Source organism: Corapipo altera, unplaced genomic scaffold (assembly GCF_003945725.1).
Source record: "Corapipo altera isolate COAL_440 unplaced genomic scaffold, ASM394572v1 66, whole genome shotgun sequence".
Classification (NCBI taxonomy): Eukaryota; Metazoa; Chordata; class Aves; order Passeriformes; family Pipridae; genus Corapipo; species Corapipo altera.
In genome coordinates this window covers 5,272,568-5,285,231 of record NW_020884924.1, presented here as the reverse complement: position 1 = coordinate 5,285,231, position 12,664 = coordinate 5,272,568, and the positions used below count along the sequence as shown (strand labels likewise).

The 12,664-nt window shown below is 41.1% G+C and overlaps 1 protein-coding gene across 1 annotated transcript in view; it reads right to left on the bottom strand.

The window, feature by feature from the left end:
- Window positions 1–12,664, bottom strand: part of CDH20 (cadherin 20) — a 119,579-nt gene that overhangs the window by 22,202 nt on the left and 84,713 nt on the right. Inside the window, exons 3-6 of the mRNA XM_027657468.1 lie at window positions 7,903–8,197; window positions 6,225–6,344; window positions 2,861–3,028; window positions 758–945 (exon numbers count right to left, since the gene is read on the bottom strand). Of these exons, the coding sequence (XP_027513269.1) occupies window positions 758–945; window positions 2,861–3,028; window positions 6,225–6,344; window positions 7,903–8,197 (771 nt within the window). The remainder of the gene's footprint in view (window positions 1–757; window positions 946–2,860; window positions 3,029–6,224; window positions 6,345–7,902; window positions 8,198–12,664) is intronic.

Genomic DNA, 12,664 nt, shown 5'->3' with positions numbered 1-12,664 from the left:
AGGTCAAATCTCTCTCATGTATTGTTGCATTTTAGTGCCCAATTTAATCCCAGGCTATTTAAATGGAAACTATACTTCCTTATTAGTACACTAGATATGCTTAGGCAGAAATATGGTTACAATTTCATAACCTAGAAACAGAGTTGAACTTCTAACATTTATGTAAGATTGTAGAATAAATATCCTATAGCAGGGAGCCTTAGCAAAATACTCTATGCCTTCCTGCATAGCCTGCAGTACAGAGTACTAGCAGTTTCACAGCTGCCATTTTAGCTGGCTTCTTCTAGCATAATTAGCATTTATGGATCTTCAAGCAGCAATTAAAAAAAAAACACTGCCTGGGTTTTATTGGTTTATAAATAATTCTAAGGCATGCTTTATTATTGTTTGTGGAACACCAGAGTGAAAAATATATACAGTTCAAATGCAAATATTGATCTAATTTCTTGCATTGTAGGATAATTAAGCTACAGAGAATATTTAAATAGATAAATAGTGAATCGGAACATTCCTTCAGAGGGAAAAGACATGTTTATGCTAATGTGCTGTCCCCACTTTATAAAAGTGGCTCCTAGGAATGCAGTCTGCTTTCATATTTTAGCAATAAATGTTAAAGAAATTATGGTTTATAGCAGGAAAGGGGTTACTGTCATGTAATGGGAACCAAGTTCCTGAAGGCATAAGGGAATATTCCACGCATAAAATGTAAGCAGGACTGTTAGCCATATGAATTACTATAAAAAGGAAACTTTTCTACCTTTCTCACAGTTATGATGCCAACTTGGTAATTAGGATCAGTGTTAATGTCAAAGACATCCAGGCCATCTCCATCCACAAGGCTGTATTTCATCTCTGCATTTATGCCTTCATCCAGGTCTTTAGCAACCACACGGCCCACAGTGGAGCTGACAGGAGCGGACTCCAGCACACTCATCTGATAATGCTCTGGCACAAGCAGCACAGAGAGAGGAGAAAAAAACAGGCTGTGAGAAGGAACCAAAAACTGCACAGCAATGCAAAGATTGGATCAGGGCAGCCCACAACACTGCATGTCCTGCAGGGAGTCTCTAGTACCTTACCCAAAGCCGCAACAGCAGTGTGATTGCCTTTCAAGAGCTGAATTTCCCGGGAAAGTTTTATTTATGTGTTTGTTATATCAACAGGTTTGTTAAATGGGTTCTTTTCAAAACTGCAAAACACATGAAAATAGGAACTTCAACTAGAAAAATAGGGCAATTAACACCAGTGCTGTTGGAGCCATGATATAAAGCAGGATATGAAACCAATTTAATAGGACAGGTATCTTTTATTAGATCAGCTTGTACAGCAGGAATAAACACAAGTTTTGAGCAGCATAAATCCTTTCTGAAGTCCCTACAAACTTCTTTTGAGACTTGAACAAAGCTCAGGAGCTTGCCTGTGTCTTCCAAATTTACCAGTTACTCTATTAAAATATATTGCCTCTCCCTACGAATACTGTCTTGAGTGCACTTGCTTCCTTGCTAATTTGCTTAGCAGCAAGCCTGGGGAAAGAATGATTTTCTATTTTAAAAGTATATTTTGAAAAAAAAGTTGTATCTAAAATACTCTTCTGCCATCAGACTTTATTTTCAAACCTTCCTTGATGTACTCTCTCTGTTGACTCCACCAACTATCGAGCTTTGCAAGGCAGATTAACACAAAGAATGGGGTTCACTCTCTTCTCATTTTTCTTAATCAAGAGTTTGATATCAGCTACAATTCATGCCACTTTCAAAACACAGTTGACAATGGTGTAGTCAACAAGTTGTTCTGACAAAAGAAAAAATGTGGAAGTTGAGACTTCTTGCTGATCTTAGTGGAATGCTTTGATTTATCAGTGCAACATGCAGAAACAGATGGAGAAGAAGAATAAAAACAAAAAAATAACTGCAGGAGTTTTCATTTCTCAGGAAGATGAAAAAAATGGCAAAACCAAACGGCTTGAGATTGATTAACACCACTAAAAGAATCAACTTCAAAAAACCACAAATTATATCCCTTGAAAGATTTAGTTCAATCAAAACTGAAAAGTTTCTTTCAAATTTCTAAGAGTAATATAGAATTATGTAAATAAATGTGATAAAATCTTAAAAACAAAGAGCAAAATATTGCAAATCTTGTTTTGAAATTCTCTTTTGTAAATACAAAGTAGTGTTTCTGATAAGAGGGGATTTGCCTATTTTTGCATTCCATTAACTGTGATTGTTACATATCTTAAGGTTTAATTGTATACTGCCAAGTTTTAGATGAACCTTTCATAGAATCATAGAATCATAGAATAGATTGGAAAAGACCTCCAAGATCATCAAGTCCAACCCCTGATCCAAGTCCAATTACTATATCATGGCACTAAGAAGAGCAGCCTGTATGACAACCCACTCTGCACTGGCAGCACAGCTACAAGATGCTCCCCTGCTGTGGCCTGGCTGGAGTGTTGAATGAATTATCTTTCAACTTTCAGCACTGCCATATGTCCCTGATTTGACAGACATCCTTCTGGAGATAGGACGACAAGACAATCAGGGCAGCAATTAGTAGCCACATTATCTGTCTGAACACAGAAGTCCTCCTTCCTGCCTTTTTCTGTAAACCAATTCCCCACCCTTTAAAAAAACATGTTGTTTTTGATAATCTTGGGGGTCAGAAACCTTTTCTGAAAGACAAGGTGGTGAATGATTCACTTTGACATTTTTCTGAAGGAGAGTTTTGTATTGATCTGAAATTTCACCCATCTCTAATTGTCACTATCCTGAGTTTGAAAATGGCTGTCACGAGAGCAAACAGCAGACATATAAGTCATCCACTGGTTTTTGCCCGTTCTGGCACAGTGGGTACTCACTCTGTGGAAATCTGGGTGGATTATCATTGACATCAGAGAGGGTGATGTTGACTGTGGTTGTTCCAGCTAATCCTCCCAGCTGTCCACCCATATCCTTGGCCTGGATAATCACTTCATAATATTCTTTTGCTTCTCGGTCCATGTTCATTAGAGCTGTTCTAATTAAGCCTGAGATTTGAGGTAGAAAGGGGTTTGGGAAACAAAAGAAAATGGCAGTTAAAGAGTACAAAAAGAATGTGGAGGGTTCTTGTTCCTGCATCACAGTCCCTGGGTCAAGAATGAAACCAGGCTCTGCATTCAGTTCCAGCTTTTCTGGCAGAGTAAAACTCACCCAAGTGGAATCTAGGTTAACAGAAGGTGTGAATTTTAAAGAAGCCCAGTTAAAACGCATCAGCTCTGGGGCAGGCTGTCTGTTCAAAATTTAAATGTTGCCTTCTCAGGAAAAGCTTTTTGGTAATACTGTGCTACGTCAAATTAAGGCCCTACTCGAGCTAACTATCTCCCCATAAAAGCAGGAAGTGATACGCTCAGTTCAAAGACACATCAAGAGGGGTTTTCCAGAGTGTCCCTGGACACGCGGTCCTGGAGGCCACCTGACATGAGCCCGCGGGCTTTGCTTGTGTCTGTCGGGACCCAGGCTGGGGCTACGAGAGCAGAACGTGGGGAGACGGCGCTTTCTCGGGCCGGCTGTGCCCGCTCCGAAGGGGTCACCCTGCTCCTGCCACACCGCAGAGCGTCCCTTTCCTTCGGGGTAACACTACTGCAAGAGGACATGAGGTGGCAGCAACACTTCTCTTATGAAGGCTGCGAAGAGCCGGCCCGGGCAGCGCTGCCAGTGCCGCGGGACTGCCGCGCTCCCGGGCGCTCCTGCCGCTCCCCGTATAGCTGCTCGTCTCAGCGCTGTCCGCCCTCCGGTCCTCCCAGCTCAACCCATTCCTCACGCCTCCAGCACCTCCGGCGTGACTGCCCCACAGTACCCAAGCAGGAGAGATGCAGTGGCCGCTGGTGCAGCCCGGGGATGAGCTTCCAGGGGACACTCCCCAGGGCACCAAAGGCCCTTGCTTGCTACATTTGGGATGCCCTCCTGGGTGGGAGCAAATATGTGGCAACCACAGGCACCATGCCAGTCACACGGCTCAACACGCAGAACTTGCACATCAGGACACTATTAACTTGAGTGATCTGCATTTAGTCTTTATTTTTAGCAGAAAGACAATGTATGGGTTTAATAAAAAAGCAGTAAAAAGATATTGCGTTGGCAATTATCACTGCGTGCAGAAGGGAAGAAATAGTGACCAGTACTGAACAATTTGCAGTGCGCTATTTTAATCTTGCTGCATGGAGTCCTTCAGAGTCCCATCCTGCAAAGCTCATTGATTCCTGTGAAGTGCTGTAGCTCCTCAAATCCCATGGATATAAATAGGATATGAAAATGCTTAGCATTTTGCGAAGTATTTTCTCCATATATGAACACTTTGCAGGGAATTTTCACTCTTGCCTTGTCATTAATACAGAACAGACTTGACCTAAAAAAAGGCATCAGGGCCTCAAACTCAGGCTCTGCCATGCCTGTCTTTGGGGCCTCTGGTCCCTAGAGAAGGGCCAGTCCAGGACACCAGGACTCAAGCCAGATCAGGGACCCAGAGGAGCAGCACTGCAGAGCAGGGAACATCTGATGCTGCTGCACACAACCAGTCAGCAAAGAAATGCTAAGAATGATGGTGAATGTTAAAACATTCCTTAGGGCTTTGGGAAAGGCTATAGGAAAGTTTCAGACCCTTGGATCTTCCAAAATAAATGTGCTGGCACCATTTCTTTCACTAAACTGAGTGAGGTTTGTGCTCCTAAAACAAGTAGTAAAGAGCAGAAGTGTTGTCCTTTCTTTTCTATAACAGCCAGATGATTTCTTGGGAAGTGGGAGACCCAGGGGCCTTTGCCTATCTGCCTGAAGGGATTTAAATCTACTTTATCTTCTAAGGGAACATGTTTGTGGTCAGGCTGTAAAAGTATTCTGGAAAAAGGGAGGAGGAGGCTCTCGGTTTTCCTTTGAAGCTGTGCTTTCACATAGACGTTTGTTCAGCACCTGTGAGGCCAGTGACAGAATACAAACAGGAGCATACTTCTGGAACCAAGAAGTTGTGTTAGGAGGTAAACAGCAAGGACCCCAAATGCTTCTGGAAGAGGAGTATACTGAAATGAATTCTCCACTACTGGGTGTTTTAATTACTATCTATCAATGTAAAGGAGCTGTTGACAGTTTATGCTCTAGCTCTGTTTTAGAAGAATGTCAGAGCTGCAATTGTATTTTGTGGGTTACTAAATCCCTCAGGTGGTTTTGCACAGGCCAGGCCGATTAGAGCCCTGTGCTTGTGATGGGGAAATGATTTCTGGCTCATAACAGTGATCAGCCTAAATGGGATTCCTGTTGCCCACTGAAGCAGCTAAAGGCTCAGCGATCTCTGATCCTGTCCAGAGATGCAAGTCTAAGTGACTGGGAACTAGTAAGTGGAGAAAGAGACATTTTCTGGCTTAAATACCAATAATGTACATGATTTGGGACTTAAGGGCCTATCTTCTGTCTAAGTTGCACTTTGTGGTTGATAACCTGCTTACAAAAGCAACATTACTGGTATATTTATATTGTAAATATAAATAAAGCTGAGGAAATAACATATCACATACCAGTTTGTCTTTGGCTAGAGCATCTACTCTGTAAACTGCTAACTTTCAGAAGTAGATTATGCAGTGTTTTTCTATGTTGTTCCCTAGGGCTCAGCAGCGACTATCGTCTCATGAGTTTCTGACCTTAGCACTACAGATGCCCTTTAGAAACTGTCAAAATCTGTCAGATTCCTCTTTTGAATGTAAACCTTGGACATATACGGAAAAGAGAGAGAGAAAGCAAGCAAAACAAAGAGATTGTCCTACAGATAAATTTAAGGTTATTAACAAGAACACCCTTAAGTAAAACTACTCTTAAGAACATCATCCTTTAGCTTGCACTTTCCAGTCCTGGTTGGCTCATAGATTTTTTTTCCACTAAGCCTTGTTATCAGCTAGATCTGTTGAAGACATTTTGCAATGATAGAAGGTAGAGAGAGTATTCACGGTACCAAACCCACTCAGATCCCCAGCTGCAGAATATGGTCATTCAGAGGAATATATCACTGCAAAAAGCACGTTCTTCTTCAGGAACTCACTACCATAGCCTGACTTTAGCCCTCACACAGTGCTGCTCTATCTTGGCTCTAAGCCATAGAAATTTATTTCTCTGTCCACAGCCATGATGCACTGCCCTTGCTTTCTGCTTGCAACTTTTTCTTTTGGTTTTCACACTGACTCATACCCTGATGAAATAACATACCTGTCCGAGAGTCCACAGAGAAATATGGCTGTCCTTGGAGAATACTGTATACTACTCTTGCGCTGTTCCCATAGGTTGGGTCATCAGCATCTGTTGCTGTCACCTGGATAACAGAGGTGCCTGACAAAAAACCATTAAGATAAGACCTTGTGGGAAAAAGAGCTGGCATGAAAAGTACACAGGTCAAAGTAAATCGAAATGCCTAACAGGAGCTATCCCACACTGAATTTCTTCATTTGATGCTCATAGTCCTTGTACTTATTGCTCATACTTGTACCTGATTAGCACTAAAGAAATTAATTGGCATTAATTCATCATGTGTCTATAAGAAGATATAAAAGAGCAAGTACTCTATGGACCACAGTTACAGAATTGCTGATCTAACAGTACTTTGTTATGGTTTGCAGAGAGATGGTAGTTATATACTGCTTGCTTCTTTCCCCCTTTTCTTGATTTTAAATGTTATTTAAAGGTAGCTCAAATAAGTTCCATATCTATGCTGACATAAATCACGAACTGTTGTTGCAGGCCATAGATGCTGTATATTGACTAAGAGATGGAAATTGTACGCAAATAGTGAGCATGAAGGGATGTATCTCTCAGATAATCTCGCTGTGGGATTGCAGTTTACATTGCATGACCCAGAGATTATACACTGCTGAAGTGCTTTTTGGAACCCACACAGAGGCATGTATTTTTCTTTCTTCAATTGGTTTTCAAGGTCTGCTTCCTCTGAAGCTAGTAATGGCTTGCAGGTGATGTAATTTATCAAGAACAAGGAGAAGGTGAAGTACAACTGAAATATATGTGAGTTTTGACTCTAAAATGTCAGACAATGCCTTCATGAATGTATCTAGCCTTCTACATAATGTTTTGTGTTAGAAACAAATCAAGTATTACTAGATAAGGACTAGAAAATAAACCTGAATTCAAGCTAGCCATTACCATTAAGAAACATTATTTCTGACTGTAGCTATTGTATTTGATGCTTCTCTCTAGCTTTATGTCAACATAATATTGAAGAATGAGAAGTTGAAGCATATCTGTAACTTCAGGACATGAGATTTATATGTTATTATCTCTGCAGTGATGTCACAGAGCCAAAAAGCAATAACCAAAAGCCAAAAATCAACCCAAGAAAAAGAAAAAAACCAGAAAGACAGTATTTTGTGTGATTATTTGATTTCTTATATGGAAATGGTTTCTCCTAACTTGTGTAGGTAGGAAGGCTGCTATTTGCCTTGTAATAACAGGACTGCCTTCAACATGACCTCATTCTCTAAAAGTGGAGGGCAAATAGTACTAGAATCTCAGGATTCAGTGAACTTTTTTAGTGCAGGCTTACATGGATTAGAAGGAGGTAAGGATTGTTTTCATATCCCCATGTTTTCAAGGGCTCCTGGACAGTATTTTAGCTCTCAGTATGAACTAGAACAGCTTGCTAAAATGATGTTATTTTCTGGATGGTAATGGCTGTCTACTGGTCATTTCTACTGCTGCCATCTGATGGTAGGGGAGAAGGGGTATTATTTTACTGTGAGTTATCTGAGCATAGCATGTTTGATCTTTTTTCAGCTCTTGGGCTTCCTTTGGCTTGTTTTCTTTTGGAGGGGCCCAGCTGGCGCTGTTGTAAAGCCTGCCCTTATAAGGGAAAGAGACTCCACAAAGTCTGCCTTACCCACAGGTGACATTTCTGGAACAGAGGCTACATAAGGTCCATCCAGGAACTTGGGTTCATTGTCATTGATGTCTTGTATTTTGATGATAAACTCTGACTCCGGTTCCATTGGCCGTCCTGTTCGCCTGTCCAGAGCCTGTGCTCTGAGGGTGTATTGTGACCTTTCTTCCCGGTCCAGTCGCTGAATGGCATGAATATCCCCTGTTGTATCATCAATTGTAAACACAATGCCAGCTCCCTCTCCTGTGAGGATGTATTTGATGGAACCATCTCCCCTGTCCATGTCAGAGTGGAGCTGCAGAAAGGAACAGGATTCAATTAGACCATGAGCAGCTGCTGAGAAACACTAAGCACATGATCACCCTGAGCATTTTGGTCTCACTGTTGGGACTCACAAGCTGGTTTTAATGAACATGCTTTGCTGAAAGAGGCAAATACTCAGTAAAGTTTGTATCACAGAGTCGCAATTAAAACCCCTCTCCTGTCTTCCTATTTCTGCACCCACACCTGTGCCAGAAGAAAAGTCAGAGGCACCCAAACAGGAATAGTCACTGTGTCTGTTTGGAATCTCATTCAACACAATAATTGTCTTTTGCCTGGTTGCAATGGTCACTGAGTAGGCTTGGGATAAAGCGAGATCAGCAAAGCTGCAGACTGGGCTTGCTCACATGGCTTAAGAGGAGTCAGATATTACAGGGGTAGCATAATATAGGGGCAAATAAGGCAAATCTGTTTGGGATCAAGTGGAAAGCAAGATGGGAGAGCTACTCAGTAACTGTTATGATTCAGAAATATTTTAATTTTGTTTTCATGTAAATTTTAGCAGTAAAATTAGTCTGGATCCTTACATCTTCAGGAAAGAATCACTGTGAAACAGTAGGTAAGGTAATCAGCAAGAAACATTTGATTGTGTCCATTGCAGGCTACAGAGATGAGACATATACCAGATTTTCTAGAAAATTATCAAACAGATCTATTGCATGACTGTTAATTAGTTCTGAGCAGCCACAGATAGCAATGAGTGCAACAGAACAAAGCAAAAGTAAATGCAGTGCTAATAATAATCTAAAACGGGGAAACAAATCATTCTGGGGACTATGTTCTGTTAAGCACCTGTTTCCCATGAAATACTGGAATGACTATCAAAAGACAAACAAATGACTTGATTTCACTCACACCATGAAAATCTGCAACGGTATACTCATACGGATTCCACGCTCTTGAGGAACCAAGCATAAAGACCAATGGCAGGAGATGCTATCGGTTCAGTCCCAAAAGACAGGAAGGCAATAGACTTGAGGTGTAATAATCAAAATGGTTCAGATATGAATACTGTTTTCCAGTGTGATTATCACTTTGGGAGATGAATAAAGGATAAATAATAAAAAAAAAGAGTGGTCAAAGTGAGCTGGATTCAGTTAAGCACATTTTTAAATGCAGATATGAGTAAATTATCTCAGAAATATGGTCAGAATTAAGTATGTGTTTAATGCTTTAGTGAGCTCAAAGGACATATGGAAGAAATTTTGAAGGATGGGAACAAACATAGGTAAATATTTGTACTGGAGAGAAAAATTCTGAATAATATACTGAATATATGAACACAGGATTGGTAGGATTTGAAGAAAGAATCCAAACAGAAATGAATAATTTGTGTTGAAAAGCAGAAGTCAACCTTTGTACATTTGATTACAGGCTATTCTCTCAAGAAAGAAAGAAGATATCACATCTTTGAGCTGTTTAAAACACACACAAAAAAGTTACAATAACTTATCACTTAGGAAAAAGTTTAATAGGGATGTGGACATAATGGCTTATCTGGCATTTCTAATGCCAGAGGAGCGGCTCCTCAGCTGCTTTAGGGCACATGGTGCAACTGACTGGAGAGATGCAAGACCTTTTCCCCCAGTGAAGGGTCTGGTCAGAAGATGCTCATTGTCTAATGGTTGCCTTCCTTACTTGCCTCTCAGATAGGTCACATGACCTACACAACTTGGACCCGCTACTGATTTTAGGAGACTGATTTCAGCTGAGATGGGATCTCATGGTTTTCTATAGCCTGTCCCACCCTGCAGACAGGTCTACATGTAGGTGGCTCATCGACCCTTACTGACTGCTGGGAGAGCGAGCATTAAGGGCAGCAGCACCGCGATGTGGCTGCGAGCGCGGAAGGTGCAGGTTGTGACGATGACCCTGTCAGGTCACTGATATTTCACTTCTTTGCTAAGGCAGTGGTCCCCGCAGTGGTTACTGCATCTGAGAGCCATCAATCCTTTGGAGGAATGCTGGCAGCTCTCAGGTGATGCATTAGCTAAATGGTGGAAGAACAAGCCCAGAAAAATTTGGCAGTGGTGAATCGTTAAATTTAGATGAATGCCACATGTATTAATTCACATGCAGGCTTCAGGGCTGCAAACTGGCGTATCTTCAGGAAACACCATCTTGTGATTAATTTAAAAAAAGACAGTGGTTGTCATTATTTACCCTAAACACCCATAAGTCAGACATTATCACTGTAGGAGCTAGTAAACAGGATGCTTCCAGAAGGAGGACATTACTATAACTTTTCAAATTGATTCAGAACCACTAAGCTACATTTTGGGCATTTGTTTTAGTACATCAGTGCACCAATGAAAGAATGCAGATGCTGAGATGGATACAGATGCTAGACCTGATTGGGGAATTAGAGCTGGGCTTGATGGAAGAAAATGTGTTTTGGAACATCAACAAGTCCTCATTAAATAAGGAAAAAGAAAAAAGGAAAAGGAAAAAAGCCAAAGTCAAATTCAAAGTCAAAGAAAAGGCAAAGGCAAAGAAAAATGAAACAGAAAAGAAAAATGAAAAAGAAATCTAAAAAGGACAAAATGAAAAAGAAAAAGGAAAAAGGAGAAGGGAAAATGAAAAGGAAAAGAAAAAGAAGAAGAGAAGAAGAAGAAGAAAAAGAAGAAGAAAAATAGAAAGAAGGAAGCATTTTTTAAAATAGTAGGTGTTCAGGAATGTTCAAAAGACTTAGAAGAAGCTACTGAATCAAACTTATGGGTTAAATTACACTTTCTGTCCAAAGCCGTATTTGGAATGAATGCAGTTGTGAAGGGACCAAACAAGGAATGAACATGGCACACTATTAAGAATTTGGGAGGACAAGAGGATCTCTGTCTTACTATGATTTGTTAAAAACATTGGGCCTCAACCAATGCTAGTCAGTAAGGAATGCTAGCAGCGCTTTTGCAGCTTCTTGTATAACCTGCTCTATTTAGACAATCAAAAAATGAGCATAAAACATAATACTGCCAGACTGCAATAAATCTGAAAGAATTTGATGTCTGAAGGGACTGAAGCTCACACCAAACCTAATATCAGGATGCTGTAGTTTGGAGTGTATGTAGAAGTTACAGTGTTGGAAAGGTAATCAAGTTTTAAGTCGGCTCTGTTTTATGGGTGGTGCAATAATTTTGCTGCCATGTGGCTGACACAGAGTAGGAGGAATTAATTTTTCCTTTTTCCTCCATGTTAAGGAATGAGTATTGGAAGAATAAAGCCAATAACTCCTGAGAAATTTTTAACTGTCAAGCTGGGTTGCTTCTTTTGATGAGAATAGTACAAAAAATTAAGGAGGCTACATCAGCATCAGAATGACATATTTCCTGGCAAAGGGCATGTGGAAGAGATTGGTGCTGCAGTGAGCAGCTCATGGGAGATCTTGCACAGCTCTGCTAATTGGTCTGTGATTTGTTCTCCCTTCTCTGCCTCCAGGGAGGTAGGACCTGCAGGGGATTTTTGAGAGAATGTGTGAGTGAGTTTGGTTGATCTGCATTGATAGTCTGTGGAAAGGATGCATTTTACTTGCTCATTCAGCCACAGTGTTTCAAATACTTCTTTCCTTTGAAACAGGGTTGGGGAGCCTCCAAAATGGCAAAATGGTGAAGTCTGTCCCCAGTTCAATTACTGACACAGTTTAGACTGATGGATGAATGTGGAAAATACCTGCTGTCGCAAATGAAGGGGCTTTGGTTTCCCTAGTTCATCCTATTAGCCAATAATGGCTACCTGTAGGAAAACTGAAGCCTTGCATTTATCTGTGACAGGACCAGGAACCCTCTGAAGCTGGAGTGCTTTAAATCACTATCATGAACACTGGAGGAAAGCAAAGAATGTACTAACTTCACCTCAGGAAGTTTCTTTTCATTTCTCTGACTAGAAGATATTTTGTACCTTGCCTTACAGTTACATAGGAAAGTTTATAGAGTCATAGAAGCCTTGGAAATCATATTAGGCAAGCCTGGACCTATGGTTCAAGTCAAGGTGCTTTTTTGGTTGCTCCAGTCATGCATAGCCAGCCAGAAACAGCTGTACAACTGGATCTATGCTGTGCATTCTTTCTCCTTCTGTCAAGGGCTTGGAGAGAGCATATGGATAAAAGCAAGGCCTGGCTATCAGGATGTTTCAGAGTGTCATGGGTGGTATCAGTTAGAAGAGACCCTGCCTGGCCTGGTGTGGGACTCAGGGCTGTTTTGGAGGGCTGGTGCGAGCAGCCAGCAGCAGACTGGGAGCCCTGTTGCACCTCTGCCCCACTCCACACAAGCTTTTACGGAGCTATTTCTGAGTCAGCCCGGGGTGATTTGGGCTGAAAAATTTCTGGCCTGCCAGAACAATTAATTCAGCCCACAGACTATTCCCTGCTGACTCCCTTCCTAAGAATCCTTAAGACACAGGCAGTACGAATGCAGGCAGGCGACTTTTTTTTTTTTTTTTTTTTTTTTTT